Source organism: Sinocyclocheilus anshuiensis, unplaced genomic scaffold (assembly GCF_001515605.1).
Source record: "Sinocyclocheilus anshuiensis isolate Anshui unplaced genomic scaffold, SAMN03320099.WGS_v1.1 scaffold2073, whole genome shotgun sequence".
Taxonomy (NCBI): Eukaryota; Metazoa; Chordata; class Actinopteri; order Cypriniformes; family Cyprinidae; genus Sinocyclocheilus; species Sinocyclocheilus anshuiensis.
The window spans coordinates 12,490-36,689 of NW_015551110.1; the positions used below are offsets into that span (position 1 = coordinate 12,490).

A 24,200-nucleotide genomic window follows, 5' to 3' on the forward strand; every position below is an offset into this window, starting at 1 on the left:
CAGATTTGGGCCAGTTCTGCTTTATTTGGTTTATTCATGGCTGACATTGGGCCTTCTTTTGGCTTACTTGTGGCCCAAATCTAGCAAACAGGAGCGGACCGCCCAATTGCCATCATTCCACAGGGTATGTGGGCCAAATGAAAGCGTCAGGTGTGGGCCTGATCTAGGCCTCAGGAATTTTGCTATCTGGGTTCCTTGAGGTTCACAGTAGGATTGTTTCTGAAAGTCTTTCCACAGTAATGGCACATGAAAGGCTTGCATCCACTGCTAGTTTGTGACACTGTTACACAAGAGACATGTTTTACCGCTCTATTTATTGCAATGATTTTATGTATAATAGAGTTTTAACTGGATTACATGTTTTCTTAAGTCCATTTTATTCCTCTTAACATTTTAGTGTGTATGTCTTTAAGAAATGTATGGTTGGCCTGTCATGTGACCATTCACGTGACAGGAAGCTGGAACTGTATAAAGAGATCAGCATGCCAAACAAACACTCAGTCACTAAATAGAACTTGCTCGTTTTATTCAAAAGAATAAAACAGTTCTCTTTTGAGTCCTCATGTGTTGATTAAGATTGTGTTGATTGTATGCAGTGTAATTTTCTCATGTGCCTGTTAAGGCTTCCTTTTAGAGTAAAACTTTTTCCACACTGTTGGCAGGTGTAAGAGTTCTCCCCAGTGTGAACTCTCATGTGGTAATTAAGGTCTCCTTTTCGGTTGAAACTTTTTCCACACTGATGGCACACGTAAGGCCTCTCTCCTGTGTGAATTCTCATGTGGACTTTAAGGCTTCCATGCTCACTGAAACTCTTTCCACACCATTGGCAAGTGTAAGGCTTCTCCCCAGTGTGAATTCTCATGTGTCTTTCAAGGCTTACTTTTTGAGTAAAGCTTATCCCACACTGTTGGCAAGTGTAAGGCTTTTCTCCAGTGTGAATTCTCATGTGTCTTTTAAGGATTCCTTTTTGAATGAAGCTTATTCCACACTGTTGGCAGATAAATGGACTCTCTCCAGTGTGAACTCTCGTGTGGACTTTAAGGCTTCCATGCTCACTGAAACTCTTTCCACACCATTGGCAAGTGTAAGGCTTCTCCCCAGTGTGAATTCTCATGTGTCTTTCAAGGCTTACTTTTTGAGTAAAGCTTATCCCACACTGTTGGCAGGTGAAAGGGTTCTCCCCAGTGTGAATTCTCATGTGCACTTTAAGGTTTCCAAGTTGACTGAAACTCTTTCCACACCCAGGGCAGGTGTAAGGCTCGACTCTAGTGTGAATCCTCATGTGCCTGTTAAGGTTTCCTTTGTGAGTAAAACGTATTCCACACTGTTGGCAGGTGAAAGGGTTCTCCCCAGTGTGAACTCTCATGTGCAAATTAAGGTTTTCTTTTCTATTGAAACTTTTTTCACACTGTTGGCAGGTGAAAGGCTTCTCCCCAGTGTGAATCCTTATGTGCCTGCTAAGCATGCCTTTTTGAGTGAAACTGATTCCACACTGTTGGCAGGTGAAAGGCTTCTTTCCAGTGTGAATTTTCATGTGGATTTTAAGGTTTCCATGTTCATTGAAAGTCTTTTGATATTGTTCTTTCTCTACCATTTCATTCAGTACTTTGCACTCCTCTTTCAGCAGCATGAGGTCTAAGGTGAAAAAAGGCAAATGAAAGTCACTCCCAGATTAACAGCACAAAAAACAGACATCAAAATATTAACCAACATATATGCTAGATAGTACATGCAGTAAGCTACTGAATGGGTGATGCATATAATTTTAGAAACTCTTTTCAATATTGTTAACTCTTTGCTTTTAGAACACATCCCAAATATATTCAAGCTAGCAGTTATTAACCCTTTATCAAAAACAAGCACAATTTGGCCCAAAAAAAATGATTAATTACCAACTGATTTAAAATCTACCATTTGTCTAAAATTTCAGAAAAAATAATATCCAATATAATATATGATAATATAATAATATTCAAATAAACCAATTCAAATGGAAAACAAATATTCTCCGATTTATGTAATCCACAACAGGCGCATCCACTACTGCGGAGATGAAGGGACAGTGTCGCCAACTTCATCTCTTAAACCGAAAACAAAAAAGCACTGGTTTATCAATGAATTATTAAAATGTTAATGCAGCCTCCTTACTGTTTTTCCCTGACACATTCATAATCACTAGCTTCTGCCGGTGCGCTGTGGCAAGCTTTATACCTGTGCTTGAGCACTTATTACATAGGCTATGTAGGCAATTAAAGGCTCATTATAATGATTTAAATAGTTTATTAATAAATGTGCGATTAGTCGACTAATGCTTAAAATGAACGACTACTAGTAGCCTCCTTACTGTTTTTCCCTGACACATTCATAATCATTACTTCTGCCGGTGTGCCGTGGCAAGCTTTATGCGTGTGCTTGAGCGCTTATAGGCTATGTAGGCAATTAAAGGTGCATTATTATGATTTTAATGGTTTATTAACAAACATGCGATTAGTCGACTAATGCTTCAAATGAACGACTACTAGTCGACCAGACAAATGTTTAGTCGAGGGCAGCCCTAGAATTTTTTTTTTTTATGCCTAATATTTGATCTCTGAAAAGTAGCTGGAGCATTTCTTATTCTGAATGAAATAGCCCTATACTGTGGAGAAGCGATTTACTCCGCAGAGAAGCTGGTAATGTTTAAGTGTTTGCTTAATACCTTGTTTCTATTTCTGTTGTTTAGATTTTTATTTGTTGCTAGGAAGGATTATTTCCTTTACTATATATTTTTATTTTTATTCTTTATTTATAGATTGTTTATAGATTGTATTTTGATAGCACTTGTAATCAGAATAATAGCCATCGGCTAAGAAGAAGCTTTTGATATTTGTATCACTCATTTACTGCACTTAAGTCATGACCTAATGGTTAGAGAGTCAGACTCGTAACCCAAGGTTGCGGGTTCGAGTCTCGTACCGGCAGGGATTGTAGGTGGGGGGAGTGAATGTACAGCGCTCTCTTCCACCTTCAATACCATGACTGAGGTGCCCTTGAGCAAGGCACCGAACCCCCAACTGCTCCCCGGGTGCCGCAGCAAAAAATGGCTGCCCACTGCTCCGGGTGTGTGTTCACGGTGTGTGTGTGTTCACTGCTGTGTGTGTGCACTTTGGATGGGATAAATGCAGAGCACTAATTCGGAGTATGGGTCACCAAACTTGGCCACATGTCACGTCACTTTCACTTCACTTTTTAAGTGGTGTACTGTCTCACAGTAGTTTTGATTTGAGCCATTCGCCTGCTATAGGCTTTTGGTGTGCTAATTGTCAAGGTGTCCATTGCTTTTTTCACTCAAGATTCGATAAGCTGGAAGCGTTCAGCCACTGTGTTCGGCCTCCGAATACTACACACAAAACGTATTCGGTTACTAACGTAACCTCGGTTCCCTGAGATACGGAATGAGTACGAGTACACGATTATATAGCCAGAGGGCCCCGCCCATTCTGGCGGGCTTTGGCGGGATTTGTCGCCATAGGCTCGTGCAGCTCCGCCGCCGAGCCATTGGTTCGTTTTTTTATTCACTGCACGAACCAATGGCTGTGCAGTTACACTGCGTTATTGAAAGGCTTCAGTCATCGGAGAAAAAGGAGTTTTCCCAAAGCGTCTTAGCAGACGCAGTACGAGTGAAGTATCGATAGGGAACCACAAAACACACACACATGGAAAACTTTACCCACATCTTGCAAAAGCAAACACTTCTTTCAAAACTATTTTAACTCGAGTTTGTAATAGCACTCGCACATACATGCATATGCACATATACAATGTTTGTATGTAAAACTGATTAATTTAACATTAATCAGTTAATTTAGATTAATTTAGCTTCAAGCCCAAGTTGCTTGAAGTCCAGTGTTAAGTTTCCACAGTCTGTGATGATTTGGGGTGCAATGTCATCTGCTGGTGTTGGTCCATTGTGTTTTTTGAAAACCAACGTCACTGCACCCGTTTACCAAGAAATTTTGGAGCACTTCATGCTTCCTTCTGCTGACCAGCTTTTTGAAGATGCTGATTTCATTTTCCAGCAGGATTTGGCACCTGCCCACACTGCCAAAAGCACCAAAAGTTGGTTAAATGACCATGGTGTTGGTGTGCTTGACTGGCCAGCAAACTCACCAGACCTGAACCCCATAGAGAATCTATGGGGTATTGTCAAGAGGAAAATGAGAAACAAACTTATGAAGTATTTAATTTGTTGAGATAGTGAATTGGTGGGTTTTTGTTAAATGTGAGCCAAAATCATCACAATTAAAAGGACCAAAGACTTAAACTACTTCAGTCTGTGTGCATTGAATTTATTTAATACACGAGTTTCACAATTTGAGTTGAATTACTGAAATAAATGAACTTTTCCACAACATTCTAATTTATTGAGATGCACCTGTATTATGTAAACAAGATGTATTATGTAACATATATATTATGTAAACGATGTAAACAAGACTGCCCGTTAGATTTACCCAAAACGAAACGTAGCTCATGTTTAACCACTACAGAGACATCAGAGCCAGCAGCAAATGTCAGAAGGACTAGCCGAGTTGAGGCTGCTCTCACTGGGATACATGAGGGGTGGGCGCTATATGTATATATGAACGTGACTACCAGTATTATGTTGTTCCATGATATGGATTTTGCTATACCGTGGATACCATTATATATTCATAAATTCAAATTTAGCATTTATATTGTTTTGTTCAATTTGGTACGCTTTGCAAATTTGAACACAAATGACAATAAAGAGTCGAGGCTGAACGTTTTTGTCCTCTGTGCAACGCCGTACTACACAAGCATTAGTAATCAAACACATAGAGCATCGTAACAGACCAAATTAATAGAGCACAAATCGCCTACTCCAGTGGTTCCCAAACTGGGGGGTGCGGCAAGGCTGAGGGTTAGTGTACAGTCAGCAGATTACTTTGCAAAAGAAACCTCTATAGGGTGATAAAGACTACACAGTGTAATTTTCCCGCTTATCATGCGGCCACTTGTCTGATAAGTAAATAATTGAAAGCAAAATATTAATTTGACATTTTAATTACCTCAACATGACTCGCAGTACCGCTTGAGCGCTCCATTATCAGTTGTAGAAGTTGTGGTTGTATCAATGACAGACCACTAGATTCAAGTTCAAGTTCAAGTCTGCTTTATTGTCAATTCTTCCACATGTACAGCACATACACACAGAGAATTGAAATTGCGTTACTCTCAGACCCTTGGTGCATACAGATAACACTAACAGTAGAACATAAATACAGATATACAGATTATAATTGAAAGCAAAATATTAATTTGACATTTTAATTACCTCAACATGACTCGCAGTACCGCTTGAGCGCTCCATTATCAGTTGTAGAAGTTGTGGTTGTATCAATGACAGACCACTAGATGGCGCGATTGTAGAATTAGAGTTGTATTGCAGGTAGCCATGTAGAAATATAAATGAACGATGCATGTGTGACAGAGTTAATAATAAGAATGGTGTGTTGGGTGGGGCATATGTGTTTATTTTGCCCTATAAATAGTGCAAAGAGTAGTGGGTTGCGTAACTTCCTAACGTTTGACTTCCGCCGTCTCCTTCCGGTGTCGTGATTCTGGAAACGCCATAGTGAGGTATGAGCGTGGCCGTTGTTTTAATACTGTAAGAGCTTGTATAAAGATGTTTAGTTTTTATATTGGTTATTTTGTGTTAAGCGCAGGGAGATAACCCTCGATACGAGAGAGTGAGCATGTGAGGCTGTAAATTAATCATTTTCGGAGCTGTGGACTCCGTGCTTAGCCTATAGCAGTAAACTGTGTTATGCTGCGGTTCTATTCCACTCTATCGTATAGTCACGCTCCACTCTTGGATTATGGCAGAGGTATGTGTGCGGTGGATTATGTTTGTCACATTGATGTGTATTTTCAGTGTTTATAATGCTGTGTTGCATTTGCTTCATGGCAAGTGTGTTATTTGTTAATGTTTTGTATTTTATTTGCATTTTATATTCAGTTGTTAAAGGCATTTGTATTTTGTATTTACGCTTTGTTTTCTTTACTTGACAGATCTTTCTTTGTGGAGCTCTTTGCATATGGAACTCTGATGTCTAGGCCCTGCTGTTTTGTTTATGATAAATTTTTATCATTTAAACTGTTTATATTTATGGTTCTGATGATTTAAGCGCCCATCCATAAAAGAAGTGTCTCACACGGCTCCGGGGGGTAAACAAAGGCCTTCTGTAGCGAATCGATGCGCTTTTGTAAGAAAAATATCCATATTCAAAATGTAATAATCACTTTAATCTAGCTTGAGCCAACTGTTGCACACGGAAGCAGCTCCGGGCTGATGACGTATGAGGTCAGCGCTGCGCATGCGCCGGTGAGTCTTGTGAAAACCAACGTTTGTTAACAGGAGCAAAGGAAGCAAAGTTTCCTTACTTTAGCAAAGGAAAACCAGTCTCCTCTTGGCTTATATCGAAATCCTCCGACATTCTTCTTTACAAATCCTCGTCTTGTACTTCTAATTAGTGACCGTTGTTTTGTTTTGATCTCTCCCCTGCGCTTCCGCGCGCATGCGCAAAGCTGACCTCAATAAGTCATCCGCCCGGAACTGCTTCCATGTACAACAGTAAGCGCAAGCTACATTAAAGTTATTATTACGTTTTGAATATGGATATTTTTCTTACAAAAACTCTTTCGCTACAGAAGGCCTTTGTTCACCCCCCGGAGCTGTGCAAGACACTTTTTTTTATTTTTATGAATGGGTGCTTTTTATTTAACTTCTTTTGGACTGATGCATGCAACACCTGCTTGAGTGGCATTAAACCGCTTGAAAGTAAAATCCATGACAGTAAACTGATGCCCCGTTCTATTTCTGACTAACTCCAGTGCTCTGACACAAAGAACTATTTCAAATATTCAGAAGAGAATCGTGAAAAATTGTTTCCTCACAAATATTAAGCAGCACAAATGTTTTCAACATTGATAATCAGAAATAGTTACTGAGCAGCAAATCAGTATATTAGAATGATTTCTGAAGGATCATGTGACACTGAAAACTGGAGTAATGATGCTGAAAATTCAGCTTTGATCACAGGAATACAGTATATATGTTAAAACTATATGTTAAAACATTCAAACAGATCATTTAAATTTACAATATTTCACAATATTACTTTTTGTTGTTTACTGTATTTTTAATAGATAAATGTAGCCTTGGTGAGCATAAGAGACTTTCCAAAAAAAAAAAAAAAAGAGGGCCCCCCTTGAAATTATTTTTCTCTACAAAAGGGGGGACCGGCAGAAAAAGTTTGGGAACCACTGGCCTACTCAAACACACAATATTTGATTTAATTTAATTCATACAGGTCTACCTCATGTTGCACGTTTGCACTTTTTGAGAAAAACAATGGCACAAAATAAAATAATTTTCAGGTCTATGTCCAATACCTCACTTTTTCTAGTTATATATGGTTAAAATATTTTGCCTGTATTTTTTTTTCTCATATCGCAATATAATATTGATATTGCCTGGACAGTGTAAAATATTGTGATATGAATTTTAGCTCATATCGCCCACCCCTAGCGCCCGGTGATCGCATGGACCTCACGTCTCCAAAATCGACGAAGCACATTTTCAAATAGACGCTATCTGTATAAACAAACCACAGATTTGAGTTTAAAACAACTACATTCTCGCCTGAAATACTCTTAAAATTACATTTCATGACAGTAATATTTTGAAATTTATGTATAAATGGTGGCTGAAATACGATGCTGCATGAACTCAACCAATCAGAATGTTCAGCGCCCAAGTCCCGCCCCCGAAAGTTCCGGACCTTTGAAAAAGTACCACTGCGCGAGCAGGGACTTTATGAGGGGACATTATTTAGATCCTGGTTCCCAGGGTGTAAACACACCGAGTACCTGCCCAAAGTCCCTAGTTCCTGGGTAAAGTTCCTGCGGTGGAAACGGGCTTTATTTTTCATTTCAACCAGATGATCCAACAGTAGCTGCACGGATCTCAGGCTACCTGGCGGACATCTCGGCATGGATGAAAGAACATTACCTGCAGCTCAACCTGACAAAGACTGCGCTTCGTCTTCCCTGCCACTGTCTATACAGCACAGCTTGCATCAAGTTCAAGACATTGATGTTTATATGTAGAACAGCCACAGGTTCAGCACCCTCCTATTCCACTCACTCTTAAGAATATACATCCCTCCAGAAGCCTGAGATCTGCAATGTCTCGTGATACCATCACAGAGAGAAGCAAAATCTCTTTACAAAACATTTACGTTCACCGTTCCTGGCTTGTGGAATTATCTTCCAACCCCCATCTGGAACGCCAAATCCAATTTGACAATTTTAAAACGACTACTGAAAACTCATCTCTTCTGTCAAAATTTGAATGTATCCTAATTAAAAAAAAACAACAACTTTGCTTTCCCTTTCCTTAATCCCTCCCTCTCTAGCTTGTGAACAAAGTATGAAACTTTGCATTACGAGCACTTCCTGTTAGGGATGTCCCAATCAGGATTTTTGTGCCCCCGATCCGATCTGAGTCATTGAATATTGAGTATTTGCCGATACTGAGTCCCGATCCGATACTTGTATATTACTAGCGTTTGGTGCACAATTGAAGTACATTATAAATTATTAAAATCAATCCAATCCATGGTTTGATCATAAAATCAGAAAAATTACACACTGGAAAGTAACACAACCCATTAACGCAGCAAAACACTGTTGTTGCATATAAGGATGCCCCATAGCCTACTACAGTAAGTTGTAATCCAGCGGTTCATTGCCTTACATATTAGCATGCATCCAATACTACATTTAGAATGTAACTATCACACGTGAAAGGGTCCAACTATATTTTATAAACCCATTCAAATGTTTTATAAAGGCCATCAATCTAATAATTGTGAGTAATTCTAAAATGACACAGAGATTGTGGGTCATTCACTACAATCAAATAAGAAATTAAGTCAATTTCCAAAGTATTTCTACGAGAAAATTCTGGTGAAAACAACATCGAAATAACATTAAGTTTTTAAAGCAATCAAAGGTTACACTTTATTTTGATAGTCCACTAGACATTCTACTACTTTGCAACTACATGTCAACTAATTCTCATTAATTTGCAACTACGTGTCTATTAACTCTCAGAGTAGACTGTTAGGTTAGGTTTAGGGTTAGTAGAATAAGTTGACATATACTTGCAAAGTTTCTCATAGTCAGTATGTTGTATGTTGTGGACCCATCAAAATAAAGTGTTAGAAGATATTAAGCAGACAGACTACTAATACTCTAATGACTGCTAGTTGACATGTAGATACAAAGTTACTTACTGTTAGTAGAATGCTTAAAGTGGACTATCAAAATAAAGTATTAACCAATCAAATGAGACAAAAGCTAGTCTCTGCAGAAAATGTACCATGTTTTTACTATAGTAAATATAGTTTAACGATAGTGTTTGTAATTAAACCACAGAAGCCACAAATTTACAGTTGTCTGAGACTCCATGAAATGTACTTTAACATAAACCATAAAATGTAAAATACGTTTTACTATAATAAAACCATGGTGCATTTTCATAATAGGTAAACACAGGTCACAAGTTTTCCTTGATTCAGCCAGCCCCATAATGTCACGCTAAGAGTAAACACTAGTTAAAAATTTCATTTACGTGCCTGTCAAACAGCGCCTGATTACTGGACTGAGTTATCTCTTACACCTGATTGTTCAAATACTGTCAAAACAAACAAGGTTTTTATAAACACAGTTGGTTATGTCTAAAATGAAAGTTGCCTGTGTATTAGATGCGTGCAGGGCTGCATTCATCCATCATTTTTCAGGCCCTTCCCTCACTAACTTCCCTCTGTCTCGTTTACTCGGATATACGTCATTGATTACATTGCATGAGTGCCCTCTACTGGCGGAAGATAATAATTTGCAATTGACCTATCGGTAAGCCCCGCCCCCCTTAGTTACTGTTGCGAACTCGGCCAAACAAACAGAGTTGCTAACTGTCTTACAATGACAGCTGTCAGTGTGAAAACCTTGTCCCTATATCTTTTTGATAAATTTTGGACACAGAAGGACCACCATTCAAGTGGGACTTAAATATGTCATGGAGGGATATATAATAGATTTTAAAATAAATATTGTGGGTATTAATTTGGAAGCGAGGGTTTACAGATCACAATGCAAGCGGGACAAGCCTCATGTTACGTTCCTCACGATCGCAGATAACAACATCCCAGATCAACACTGTTCATGTATCGCAGGGTACGATTAAATTAATTTACATTTAACCAGTTTAATATGAAGAGACAGTGAAATGTAGACCTTTGTTTATGCGTTTTTGCCTTACACTGTACAAGACGCGAGAACTGTCCGCTATTTAGGTTTGTATGGACTCACTAACTTTAACGTTAGCTAGTTTTAGCCAGAGATACCTTGCTAAAGCACAAGATGACATTAATGTTCTGCTTGAGCAGATGAAAATTGTAACTTAATGAGAGTATGACAACCAGAAAATGAACGTTTTTGTCTTCAATGGGATTGGGGTTGAATGCTTTGGGACATTTTGCTCTGTTTTGTTTGGATTTAGGAAATGGAATATAATCAATTACATTGCCCATCCTCTCAGGATACCTGGAATCACTGTTACAAGTACCCCAGGCACATCGTTTTTTTATCATTTATAGAGTGAAGTGTATATACTACAGTGTTTTATTTTTATATTTGTTCTGTTAATTTCTTGAATTCTACTGCTAAATACACTGTACCTGAAAAATTTTAATTTTAAAAATATTTTTTTAATACAAAAATTATAAAAAAAAAATAAAAATAAGTTTTACCTAAAAATTTAATTAAAAAAATAAAAATAAAGCCGTTTTTTTTTTGTTTAGTTTTTTTTGTATATTATGTGTATTTGTAATGTGTATCTTTGTTCTTATTTTTTAATAACAGATAAAATAATAAAAGATTTTTATCTTTGCCCTCTTTGGCCTAAATATCTGCCATTCTTTTTTATTTTATATTTTGTAACCTTGTAAGGCTTTGTTTTTTTTTTTTTAAATAGGAAAATAAATTTGGCTGTACTGCTCAGACAACTTGCAAATGAGTAAAACCAACACAAAAAAGAATTGTGATGATAACTTGATTTTCCTACAAAAAAAACAAATAATAATTGTAATGATATGATATTTTTGCCATATCGCCCACCCCTACCATAAACACTCCTGCGCAGTTGTGGTGTGTACTGCTCCTGATATGATATTTTTGCCATATCGCCCACCCCTACCATAAACACTCCTGCGCAGTTGTGGTGTGTACTGCTCCATTGTTTTGACAAGCTGCTACCTTTAAACTGTAGAGCCGGTAAAATGTTGCCACCGTTGTTAGCATGTCGTACGGTCTGGTTGGGACCCTCATGCTGTCCCATATGTGTTTGACCGATGAACACAAACAAAGAGTTTTAGAAAACAAATATCCATCTCGCCGAATAAAATGCAAGTGTACGTGATGTTCAAAGATGACGCTTCAAAAACTACACAAAGTGAACATTATGGATATCCATATGGCCCCAGCTGATAAATCAGTGTCTTCTAAAGTTAAAGGGGTCCTATTATGCTTTTTCACTTTTTCAGTTTAGTTAGTCTGTAATGTTGCTGTTTGAGCATAAAAAAGATCTGCAAAGTTACAAAGCTCAATGTCCACTTCAAAAGGAGATCTTTTATTTAACAGAAATCACTTTTCAAAAACTACAATGAATGACTCGTTTGGACTACAACACATATTTTCCGGGATTTGTGATATCACAAATATCGACGAATGGGACGAGACCTGGTTGAGCAGCACTAGAGAAGGCAACGAGTGTTATCACTATGTCGGAGACGCGCTAGTTTTCACAAGGCAGACGAACTTAGAGTGGTTACAATCATCCGGGTTTAAATCGCGCTCAAATTGTTTTGACGCAATATTTACAAATCCAACACATCTTTGTAGTAACGAGAGTGTCCATGATGTTTTCACATTCCGATTTAAAAGCACAACTCGGGAAATGAGAGCATCCGAGGAGCACATAAATGCAGTAATTACACTTGCTCTGATGGCAGCAGGTAGCCTTGCGTTAACTAAGCTAAACATGCTTAAATTAAAATGCCTAAAGCTAAACTTTCCTTGTATTCACATTTCTAAACCTGTTGTCCAACAAAAGAGAACATTATAATCTTTTTACTCCACAACACCAGTCAAATGCTTCCTTTTGTGATCTGATGAGGCTTCTTGTCACAGAATGAGGCAGAAGATATGTTCTATATGCTACTTAAGAATACATTAGATATACATAGATACATAGAATACATAGATTAGCAATAAAGTAGGGTGACCCATACGTCCTCTTTTCCCCGGACATGTCCTCTTTTTGGACCTACAAAAATGCGTCCGGCCGGGATTTCTTAATTGCCTAATTTTTTATTTATTTTCTTTTGTAATAAGTATCGGTTCAGGAACCGTTTAGGCACCGGAACCGTTTTAAAAGTATCGATTTGGCACCAGTATCGAAAAAAACCCAAACGATACCCAACCCTAGTGGTAAATATAAAAATAAACTCAGAGGGAAGACAAACATTCAAGAGTTTGAATGCACACCTTCAGTATGGCCGTCTGTGTCGATGGCAGGTAGGAGTGTTCACACCTTTCCAGGTGTTTCTCTGAGTTTATCTTTCCAACACCCCCAAAACAAAATCAAGACTTTGTAAAAGAGCATAATAGGGGACCCCTTTAAATGATAGGTTTGTGTATAAAAAAAAAGTCATATTTGAAACTTTATGGTCGTATTCAATTCATGTGGTTTTTGAAGTGTTCTCGTACACTTGCATTAAGTCTTTGTATGTGTTTATCTGAAGAAAGAAAGTCATATACACTTGGGACGACATGAGGGAGAGTAAATGATGAGAGAATTTATTTTTGGGTTGAGTATAACTTTAATGGGCCAAATGTGATGCAGAGGCCAGAAACATGCAGAAAGAATACAAGAATGTGTGTTGAATTAATGATGAGTGACAGAATTTAAAACATACAACGCTGACATTTTAAGAAGGCTACTTTTTGTGTTGTGTATTCAATGCCCATGTCTGAAACAATAATTGCCTTTTAAATATTTATTTGGGGCATTTAGAGTTGTTCTCTACAATCTCTACATGTATTGATATGTAATCATTTGTTATTAATTAGAATAATTAATGAGCGAATCCTTCAATTATTTAGATTAATAAATAATTAATTGACAGCCCTAATTATTACTCAATAATAGTTCAAAGTTATCCACTCCCTGGTAAGAACATCACTAAACAAGATTTACAATTAATTTAACATACAGTGTTCATTTAAACAATTTTTGGAGAACTGTAACATTTAATTTGAAAAAGGGGGGGAAAAAAAAGAAAGCATTGCTATCAAAATATTAATTGTGTAAATTCTCATCACTTTTTTTGTGCACTCACACTTAATCTTTTGCATTCAGCCAATATATTACATAGACAGCTAATGGTTATATCAAAACGGACCAAAGTAATGCGTAACATTTTTTGGGAATAAGCAGTGTTGCTACTTCAATATGCTTCCTCAGATTCGTGAACACAAACCTCACTGGTTCTCACAGGCCAAGCACACATTACCATAGTCCTGTTTACCATATTTAACAGGTGTGAGATGGTAGAAAATGAAATGCAAAAAATGTAACAAGTACTTCTCAAGTTGAAATGAAATTATAAGGTATAAAAATACCAGTTTTTCTTCAGAAATGTAATTAAGTAAAAGTACAAGAAGTTTAAATTTACATTGTACTTAGTACAATAAAATACAAATCGCCCAAAGTAATAAATACGATAATCAAGTAAAAAATTCTCAAGTATTTTAAACCTCTGGACATGCTTCAAAAATATCAAACACTCCTGTAGTGATTAACATTTTAATAAGGATCAAATGAGAATGAAAACTAACCTGTTGGTTCCTCATTATCTTCATGTTTGACTCTGAATGTTTCTTCAATCTTCACATCTTCACTCTCCTCTTTAATAAACGCCATCTTTATAATAGTGTGTGGATCTCAGCATGAGTTTTTCTGTGTGTTTGGACACATGAGAATAATTAACAGAAATAAAAATAAATCCACACTAAATCTCTGGGTGCGTCTCATTCAGCTCTCTAGTTCAGTAGTCAGCTCATTGGTAAGGGAGTCAGTCAGAGTGAGAGTTAATGGCCTTAGATGACAAACCACCAGATTCACAGGCAAGGCTTAAGTCTAGACCCAGACTAAAATTAATGTCTGTTTCAACTGAAAGAATGTTGCACTGACTGATCTGAAAATATGTCAGTGCCAAATTTGTTTGGTCAGATGCTCACCACCAGTATTTTTTTTAAAGACACGTTAATAAAAACTACTTAAATAACTGAACTATGTCCTAATCCTGGTTTAACCGAAGCCCTGTCTGTGAAACCAGGCTCTGATTAGACAAAAACACTAAAACTGGCACGACAAATGAATACAAGATCACAAATTATACAAGCATTCATGGTTTACATTTGTATTGCAATTGTTTGTAGATCACATTTAATAGATTGCACTTTAATCAGAACAGTTGCTATTGATTTGTAAAAGTTGTCATTATCACACGTGTTTGATGATCTCGTTGTATTTACACCGTTTTGTCAAAGAGTATAGATGACCAAGAGGCGAAACTCTGATGCTTTTTTGGTAACAGCCACTAGTTCATCAACTATTGTCATCGTTCAGTCTGTATTTCAGCTTTAATGTACGTTTTTTTAACAAAGCAGCTGATATTTGCCATAGCGACAGCTAGAAGCTAGTGCGCTGCTGAGTCGCTTTCACTCCAGAATAATGGCGGAAGCGCAGGGCTGCTGCTGCAATGGAACGCGATCGTTGGCTTTCACTTCTTGTCAGTAACTTATAAGTTATTTGGTTTTGTCCAGTAAGTTATGTGTCGTCAGTGAGCGGGGAATCCAGCGATTCGAAAGAGAGAATAGTTTTGGGAAGCAATTGATTTAATTGACTCGGAGTTTCTGTTGCTCCATCACTAACTGAATTCGTGTTTATGATCAAACTGATTGACGATTCTGTTCCTCGTGTGTGGATGCGCTTTACTCGCACAAAATAAAGTACATTAAGGTTAGATAAAGCATTACAATGTTACAATAAATATTAATGAATTAACTTTACATCGCTTGTAAAACTATAAAACAGACTGAACGGTTTGTATTGATTTAAATACTGTAAATGTTTAAAAACACAAACCTTTCTTCAGCAGAATCAACAGACGCAGGAGCGCGGCGCGGACATATGACGTCACAACATCATACCAAAATAATAAAGTCCTGGGGGTATTCCAGAAAGCAGGTTATGTGACATAACATGTTAAGTAATGTTTTATTTCGTTCTAACCTATAACTCGGGAAATGTAACGAAAAAAAATTCTGGATATTTCCAGCCTAAGACGTGTTTAATCAGCCGATTAATCCGTATCTAAAGCCGTGTCTACACCAAGAGAACCCATTACAGGAAGTGGCGCGAGGCGACAAATCTTCTACAGTAAATGATGCCTCCTTCTATCCTGAATCTTTGAAACGTGCGCTGTATGCATTGAAAGTGAAACCTAAAAAACAAGCGCGCATAAGAAAGCGATTGCAGGCTTTCGCGAGCTTCAGCAAATGCACTCGATCACAGATTGCACGCTTCCCAGCCGAAACAAACCCCCACGTGAAATTGAAATAATAACCTGTGATATAAGATTTTGGCCATATTGCCCATCTAAATCATTCATCCCACTCTATCAACAGGCCTACAAGACGTAGGCTACACTTCTTGTACTTCGTTTGGGCACCACAAGGTGTCACTGTGGCCTCAAAGCTTACCCCTCGCCTACTCTGGCTCGATTGCTATTCCTGAGGTAAAACACGCCCTCATTACCCTACGGACAAAGAAATGTATAAATAAAGAAATGTGGAAATAAATAAAGAAAAAAATACGTAAATAAATACATAAATGTGAAAATAAATAAAAGTGGGAATAAATAAATGTATAAATAAATAAAAGAAAAAATAAATGTGGAAAAAAATGAAAAAATACATAAATACGGAAATAAAATTATAAATAATTATTTATTTGTGCTTTTTTACTTTTCTTTGTATATTTATTTATTTATATTTGCTTTTTTACATTTCTTTGTACTAGGGCTGCACGATAAATCGCATGCGATATTTAATGCGCATCTTGTCAAAAATGGAGTGTTTTTGTCCATCATCAGAACAGCCTCATCCGCGGCAGTAGATTAATAGCATCACGTTTTCATCAGTTTGCAGGTTGCAGTGTATTGTAGCTATATGAGCGCTCAGGTTCTCTTGTTGTTTAATACATTTGGCCAGAATCTCACAATATAACAGATGAACTGCTATGATATTTAAAATGTACAAAAGTGTATTGGCTACAACTAGACAGCAAATGCTAAGACTCTTCTCTGCTCTTTATACACAAAAACATTAGCCTTTATAGACAGCGTTTCTTGAGTAAAGGAAACCGCGGTACTGCTAAGACTTTTCTCTGCTCTTTAAACACACAAAAACATTAGCCTTTATAGACAGCATTTCTTGAGTAAAGGAAACGCTGTACTTGTTCAAACATTAGTTCTTTATTTACCCTTGCATTGCAAAGTAGACGTCTGTCTTCAAACTGCGTGTCGTGGCACTTCATTCTGAATGGAAGCGGGGTGGAGTTATGAGGTTTGACTGACAATTTGTGGATCCAATGGCATTACGAGGTTCAGTCACAAGCTTTTTTGAATGCTTTTCATTGGTTAAATATTTGTAAAAACCCACAAACAGACAATGACCAATAGCACTGATTTAAAATAATAACGAAATGGAGATGAGGAAGTTTTTCATCATTTTCCAGGCACACCCAACAACCTGTGGCACAGTGGTTGGGAAACACTGAATTAGGTCAACCGGAACCGGGAACACTAACCATTAACACCCAAATGTACTCACTAAATCATAAGAATAGCATCTATGCTAATATTACTTTCTTTCAGTCTTATTCCGAGGTCACCATAGTCACCCAAATCCAGTCCATATCCAGACCAGATGGTGGATCAGCACCTAGAGACAACCTCTACAGCCCTGAATGTCAGCGGAGACCATGGGTGCTTCTCAAACGGAAGGCTGCATCCTACCGAGGCTGCGTCCTTCCTAGTTCAGTCCTTCAAATTCTAGACCGTCTCATTCTAGCGTTTAATGCAGAGGAGGACTCCAGCCTACAAGTGCGCATGGCTACATCACATATGTATTTATAATACTTTGTATTACAAATCTTTATATTATTTGGCTTTCTATTAATGCAATGCAATGAATCACAGATGTCTACAGTCTCCCCGTGGCTTACATTATTGGCAGTTTAGCACTTAGTGAGTAATTCACACCAAAACAAAAAATAACATTATACTTTCATGTCCGAAAGCACCCTATGTTGAGAAGCACCCCATGTCAACTAGATGAGCCCCAGAAACAGATCCACTGTGAAGACCACGTCAACTAGACGGCCATCGGGACAAGACCACGTGAACCAGATGAGTCCTCTGCACAATCTGATTTTGCTGCAGCATGGAATTAAACTGCAGGTTTCGTCTGGCCAGAGGAGAACTGGCCCCCCGACTGAGCCTGTTTTTTTCTCCATTTCTGTCTGGAGTTTTGGTTCCTTGCCACTGTTGCCTTTGGCTTGCTTAGTTGGGGACGCTTGACTGATTGCACAGACACTATTGGAAGAGAGCTGAACTGGATGATGGCATCATTGAATAATCAATGAATTGACTTTAACTGAAAAATGACTCTTCGTTATTGTCCTCTTGCATTATTGACAAACTATTTTTCTGACACTCTAAAGCTGCTTTGACACAATCGGTTTTGTATAAAGCGATATATAAATAAAGGTGATTGACTCAACGTTGTAAACTCTAGGGGTAAGGCTTCTAAACCGGGGTGTTTTTAGGGGCGTGATACTCACACGATTGTTTTCAGCCACCACATTTATCAGTGTACGATCATTCGTACGATAGAATTGGCAGGATACGAATGTTTCATGAAGAGAACCCTGTCGTAAGTTGATTTGTGCCCTTGGATCTGTGCTCGTCTCTACATTGAATTGATAAATGAGGCCCATTTTAAGGAATAAGCATGCACTACAAATGTAATATGAAAGTTTATACTGTAACATGATGAATGTCACAGTCTAAGTGTGCTTTTACACTAGCACTTTTGGTGCGCACCCGGGCTCGATTGACGTCAGAGTTCGGTTCGTTTTGATGATGTGAACTTGTGAACCCACAAACCGTACCCAAGTCTGCTTAAAAAGGGTGGTCTGGGGTTCGGTTCATGTGAACTCCGGCATGGTTCGCTGCTGATGTGAACGCAATCGTACCAAATCACGGAAGTGAACCACTATTAATGACGTATTATTTGATAAAAAAGTTTGTGTGTGTTTCACTCACTTTCCTGACGAGCGTGACGCGCTGTAAGCAGAGAGCTGTATATCTCATTTCTGTTTGCCTTTAGCATTCTTAAGGGCATTTGTAGTACATTTGTAAGACAGACGTAAGTGCGGTTATGTACTGAAGCTTTGGAAACAAAACCAATGGTTCAAAAACATAAATATATAAAAATGAAGAAAGCAACTAAGCATTTTGCCGCCTTCTCCTGCGCCATCAACAAGTTAAGCAACAGGGTAAACAGCTGCTGGCTTGATGACGCAAACGAACCGCGGTTAATAAATAAAATAATATGAACACAGTCCAGCGGGGGCAGGGGGAGCTATCGAACTCCGGTTCGGACCAGGCAATCGAACCAAGTGTGAAAGCACCCTAAGAATGTTTAGACAAGTGTTTACAGTGAAGTACTGTGTTGACAAATATCTGCTCAAACTTGTATTTATTTATTTGTTTGTTTGTATTTTTAAATTGTACCAACATCAGTAAGTTCATCTACACAGGATGGATATTCTACATGATTGAGGTGAAATAAGCTTCATTACTGACATCACAAAAAAGTTTATTACAATACTTAAAACAATATATTGTTTTATATTAATCATTTTGGGGAACGAATATTGATTTATAGAGCAGGATGATTTTCACCTAATTTTGTAGTAAAAACTATAGGCTACAGGATCAAGTTCTCTAAAGTATGTTCAGGATGCATTTACGGGCTTATTTTAGTGACTTACAAAATTACAAATTTTTTTTCCATTAACTACACTTAAATGTTTCCTCAAAAAAAAAAAAAAACAATTACATACATGCTACACACATTATTGTAACAGTTTGTACTGAATACAGTGTAAACACCAATTAAAAACTGAAATAAGCACAAATGTTAGGGCAAGTCAAAACATCACCAGGGCCCAAAAACCTCCTCTGACCCCAAAGGGTTAATAATTCCTTTTCAGTTGAAACTGGTAAGTGAAGAGACTCTCTTCAGTGTGAATTCTCATGTGGACTTGAAGGTTTCCATGTTGAGCAAAACTCTCAACACTGTTGACAGGTGTATGCCTTTCCTCTGGTGTGAATTCTCATACCTGTTAACACTTCCTTTTTGGGTGAAACATTTTCCATACTATTGGCAGGTGAACGGCTTCTCTCCGGTGTGAAATCTCATGTGGTCTTTTAAAGTTCGATGTTGACAGAAACTCTTTCCACACTGTTGGCAGGTGTAAGGCTTTTCTCCGGTGTGAACTCTCTTATGCCTGTTAAAGGTTCCTTTTTGAGTGAAACTCTTTCCACACTGTTGGCAGGTGAATGGCTTTTCTCCGGTATGAACCCTCATGTGGTCTTTTAAAGTTCGATGTTGATTGAAACTCTCTCCACACATTTGGCAGGTGAAAGGCTTCTCTCCAGTGTGAATTCTTATGTGGGCTTCAAAGCACACTTTTTGAGTGAAACACTTTCCACACTGAGGGCATGTATAAGGCTTTTCACCAGTATGAATTCTCATGTGGACATTAAGGTTTCCTTTTCTGTTGAAACTTCTTCCACACTGTTGGCAGGTGAAAGTCTTCTCTCCAGTGTGAACTCTCATGTGTTTTTTTAAGTTTTGATGTTGATCGAAACTCTTTCCACACTGTTGGCAGGTTAAAGGGCTTTCTCCAGTGTGAACTCTCATGTGTTTTTTTAAGGTTCGATGTTGATAGAAACTCTTTCCACACTGTTGGCAAGAGAAAGGCCTTTCTCCGGTGTGTACTATCATGTGTTCTTTTAAGGATCGATGTTGATAGAAATTCTTTCCACACTGTTGGCAGGTGAAAGGCTTTTCTCCAGTGTGAACTCTCATGTGGTGTTTTATAGTTCGAAGTTGACAGAAACTCTTTCCACAATGTTGGCAGGTGTAAGGCTTTTCTCCGGAGTGAACTCTCATGTGGTTTTCTAAGGTTCGACGCTGAAAGAAACTCTTTCCACACTGTTGGCAGGTGAAAGGCTTCTCTCCAGTGTGAATTCTCATGTGGTTTTTTATGGTTCGACGTTGACAGAAACTCTTTCCACAGTGTTGGCAGGTGAAAGGCTTTTCTCCAGTGTGAACTCTCCTATGCCTGTTAAAGGTTCCTTTTTGAGTGAAACTTCTTCCACACTGTTGGCAGGTGAACGGCTTCTCACCAGTGTGAATTCTCATGTGGTCTTTCAAGGTTCGATGTTGATTGAAACTCTTTCCACACTGTTGGCAGGTGAAAGGCTTCTCTCCAGTGTGAATTCTTATGTGGGCTTCAAAGCGTACTTTTTGAGTGAAACTCTTTCCACACTGAGGGCATGAGTAAGGCTTTTCTCCGGTGTGAATTCTCATGTGGACTTTAAGGTTTCCTTGATTACTGAAACTCTTTCCACACTGAAGACAGGAGTAAGGCTTCTCTCCGGTGTGAACTCTCATGTGGACTTTTAGGCTTCCATGAGTATTGAAACTCTTTCTACACTGAAGGCATGAATAAGGCTTCTCTCCAGTGTGAATTCTCATGTGGACTTTAAGGTTTTCATTCTTATCGAAACTCTTTCCACACCGAAAACATGTGTAAGGGCTCTCTCCAGTGTGAATTCTTACGTGGACTTTAAGGTTTACAAGTTGAGCAAAACTCTTTCCACACTGAATGCATGTGTAAGGCTTTTCTCCAGTGTGAATTCTCAAGTGCCTGTTAATGCTTCCTTTCTGAGTGAAACTTATTCCACATTGTTGGCAGGTGTAAGGGCTCCCTCCAGTGTGAATTCTCATGTGGACAATAAGGTTTCCTTTTCTGTTAAAACTTCTTCCACACTGTTTGCAGGTAAAAAGGCTCTTTCCAGTGTGAATTCTCATGTGGAATTTAAGGTTTCTATGTAGAGCAAAACTCTCTCCACATCGTTGGCAGGTGTAAGGCTTTTCTCCCGTGTGAATTCTCATGTGCCTGTTCCAGCTTCCTTTTAGAGTGAATCTTATTCCACACTGTTGGCAAGTGAAATGCCTCTTTCCAGTTCTCAAATGGACTTGAGGTTTTACTTTTTGATTGAAACTCTGTCCAAACTTAAAACAAGTAAAATCACTTTTTTCCCCTCTCTTTTGAGCCGTTTTTCGTGTGGAGGACTTTTCAGTCTGTGAACAACAAAAAGATTTATCTCCAGTTGTGAAATCAAGAAGATCCTCATATTGATCTTTCACGTCAATTTCATCGAGTACTTCCCTCTCCTCTTTCAGTGCCATTAGGTCTAAGGAGAAAAAACAAACAAACAAATTAAAGTTAACCTCAGTTTATTTGCATTTATTGGAGGTCTTAAAGAGTTTAGCTCCAACTTAGCTCGATACACCTGCCTGGAAGTTTCCTAAATTACCAGAAGACATTGATTTGCTAGTGCAGTTGTGTTTAACTGGGGTTAGAGATAAACTTTGCAGGACAGTGGCCCTCCAGGAGTAGGACACCCCTGTCCTATAACTACTATGCTTTGAAATTGAGATGCACCGGTCGACCGGCCATAAATCAGAACTAGTCGTTTTTTGTTTTGGCTGATCTCTGCACTGGACTAGCACACAAACTTGCATTGCAGCAACTTCCAAAAATATAACTGGTGTGGAAATATTATCCATCTGTAAAAAGGATGTTAACACAAGCCAAAGATTGAATGCAATGAATACGGATACAAAGAAGAGAGAACAGACGTGCCAGCAGAAAGAAAATAGGCAGGCAAAGCAAACTTGTTCACAATGCATGAAATATAGGAAGGTAATATAAACTGTGGGTGGGAGTTTAATAGGAATCTCTGAATGGAACCGTCTTCAGGAAAGTTTAGATGGTGTTTTCTTTTAGCGCCATATAAAGTAGTGTTTATAAGCACACCGATGCTTTGTGTTCAGCTGTAAAGAGAGAAAATGCTCTATCACTGCTGTTCTATAAGTGCCACCTAGTGGCAGAGAATGAATGTGCATTTTCATTCAGTCCATGTGCTAGTTTTGTTTTGTGCAGGTGTTTAAATCCCAATGTTACACAATCTTATTTGAATCAAAACAACTTCTCATGCAACATGTGTGTAACATCTTTGTTTGAATAATAATTATAATGCAATGGTGCCTCTAATTTCAAATGGCTACAGATATTTGAAGCCACTTTGGCTTGTTCTAAAGCAAATAAGCAACAAATATGTTTGCTTAACCCCCATGGGTCAGCAGAGGCGCCATTGCGATCACTTGCATTTTTTCATGCTTAGAGCGATATAAACTTAGAAGAGAATGTAATTTTTGGTCAAAGTGAAAAAAAGTCATAGATCATTCATTACACATTACATGACATAACATTAAGTCATTTAGCAGACGCTTTTATCCAAAACGACTTACAAATGAGGACAATAGAAGCAATCAAAACCAACAAAAGAGCAATAATATGCAAGTGCTCTGACAAGTTTTGGTTAGCCTGACGCAATACATGTAGCAAGGTTTATATTTATATATTTATATTTATATATATATATATATAAATAAATAAAAAGAAAACAAGTAAATAGAACAGAAAAAGAATAGAGAAAGCTAGTGTTAGAGGCCTTTAAGAAAACAAGCAGTTAGAAAACTTAATAGAGTGCAAGTGTTTCTTTTTAATAAAAAAAGAAAACAAAAATAAAATAGAATTAGAATAGAGAGGGCTAGAGTTAGAGGGTCAAATAAAAATGGAAGAGATTTTTGTTTTTAGTCGTTTCTTAAAGGGGTCATCGGATGCAAAATTAATTTTTACTTGTTGTTTGAATTGAAATCTGTCTTGGCAGTGTGTACACAACCACCCTCTAATGATAAAAATCCACCCAGTGTTTTTTTTTTTAAAAACCCATAAATGTTATGTAGACAAGAATGACTCCTAAGCGATTGAGGTGTTTTGTTGTTTGATGTACTAATGAACATAGCAGTCGTCATTTACTCCCGACATCTGAGCAGCTGAAGACGCAGTGGATTACATTTGTTTTTGAAGGGAACGTGCCCCCAATCTACCTAAATGCGTCTATGTTCGCGCAAATCATTCGTGATCCAGCTTCACCTACAGCAGAAGTGAGTGTAAGTTGTTTTTTGGGGGGGGTTTTTATGAATATTTGCAAATCGCCTTTCCTAATAATGTGCTAGTTAGCAAGATCTGCGACGAATCCGCATTTACAATCCGCTAAAGTTTACAGTCTCGTGAGAACGGCTCCGCGCGGGGTTTTTATGAATATTTGCAAATCGCCTTTCCTAATAATGTGCTAGTTAGCAAATTTCACGATGAATGCAGCTAAAGTTAAGAGTCTCTCTTAAGAGAATGGCTTGTCACCCCAAGGAAGAGAGGTGAGCAGAGCTCATTAGCATTTAAAGGGACATGCAACAAAACAGCTTGCTGTGAACCGAGCTATATTTGACAGGGTAAAAAGGGTGTTGTTTTACACTACAATTGAGAAATTTAACTAAAGTACGTTATAGACTTTTCATTTAAAGGGGTGGTTGATTGTGATTTCACTTTTTTAAATACATAGTTCAGGCATGAAACTAACTAACCGCTAATTGGTCCATTCAACGCCGTAGCACCAGCCAATCTGGAGTACTTGCTAATCTACGTAAGCATATACAGGTGCATCTCAATAAATTAG

General features: G+C 38.0%; 2 protein-coding genes across 3 annotated transcripts in view; both read right to left on the reverse strand.

The window, feature by feature from the left end:
• LOC107662941 (gastrula zinc finger protein XlCGF26.1-like) lies at nucleotides 1-21,102 on the reverse strand. Of its 2 annotated transcripts, XM_016453080.1 has the most exons (3): nucleotides 20,083-21,102; nucleotides 1,287-1,366; nucleotides 1-950 (listed from the first exon to the last, which is right to left on the reverse strand). In XM_016453080.1, the coding sequence occupies exons 1-3, from the start codon at nucleotides 21,088-21,090 to the stop codon at nucleotides 572-574; spliced, it is 1,467 nt and encodes a 488-aa protein (XP_016308566.1). In that variant the 5' UTR covers nucleotides 21,091-21,102; the 3' UTR covers nucleotides 1-571. The 2 variants fall into 2 exon arrangements, with proteins under 2 accessions (XP_016308566.1, XP_016308565.1); XM_016453079.1 differs by having other exon boundaries at nucleotides 1-1,366.
• Nucleotides 21,091-24,200, reverse strand: part of LOC107662939 (gastrula zinc finger protein XlCGF49.1-like) — a gene marked incomplete at its 3' end in the record, with an annotated part of 11,994 nt that continues 8,884 nt past the window's right edge. The window contains exon 3 of the mRNA XM_016453078.1: nucleotides 21,091-21,812. Coding sequence (XP_016308564.1) covers nucleotides 21,091-21,812 — 722 coding nt within the window. The remainder of the gene's footprint in view (nucleotides 21,813-24,200) is intronic.

Bases quoted from the DNA above. Each gene is read 5' to 3' on its own strand.
- LOC107662941 (XM_016453079.1), bottom strand. From the start codon at position 21,090: ATGAGAATTCACACTGGAGAGAAGCCTTATTCATGCCTTCAGTGTAGA. The intron at 1,367-20,082 runs ATGAGAATTCAT...CTTAATTTGCAC, and splicing joins AAGGAAACCTTAATGTCCAC to ATGAGAGTTCACACTGGGGA.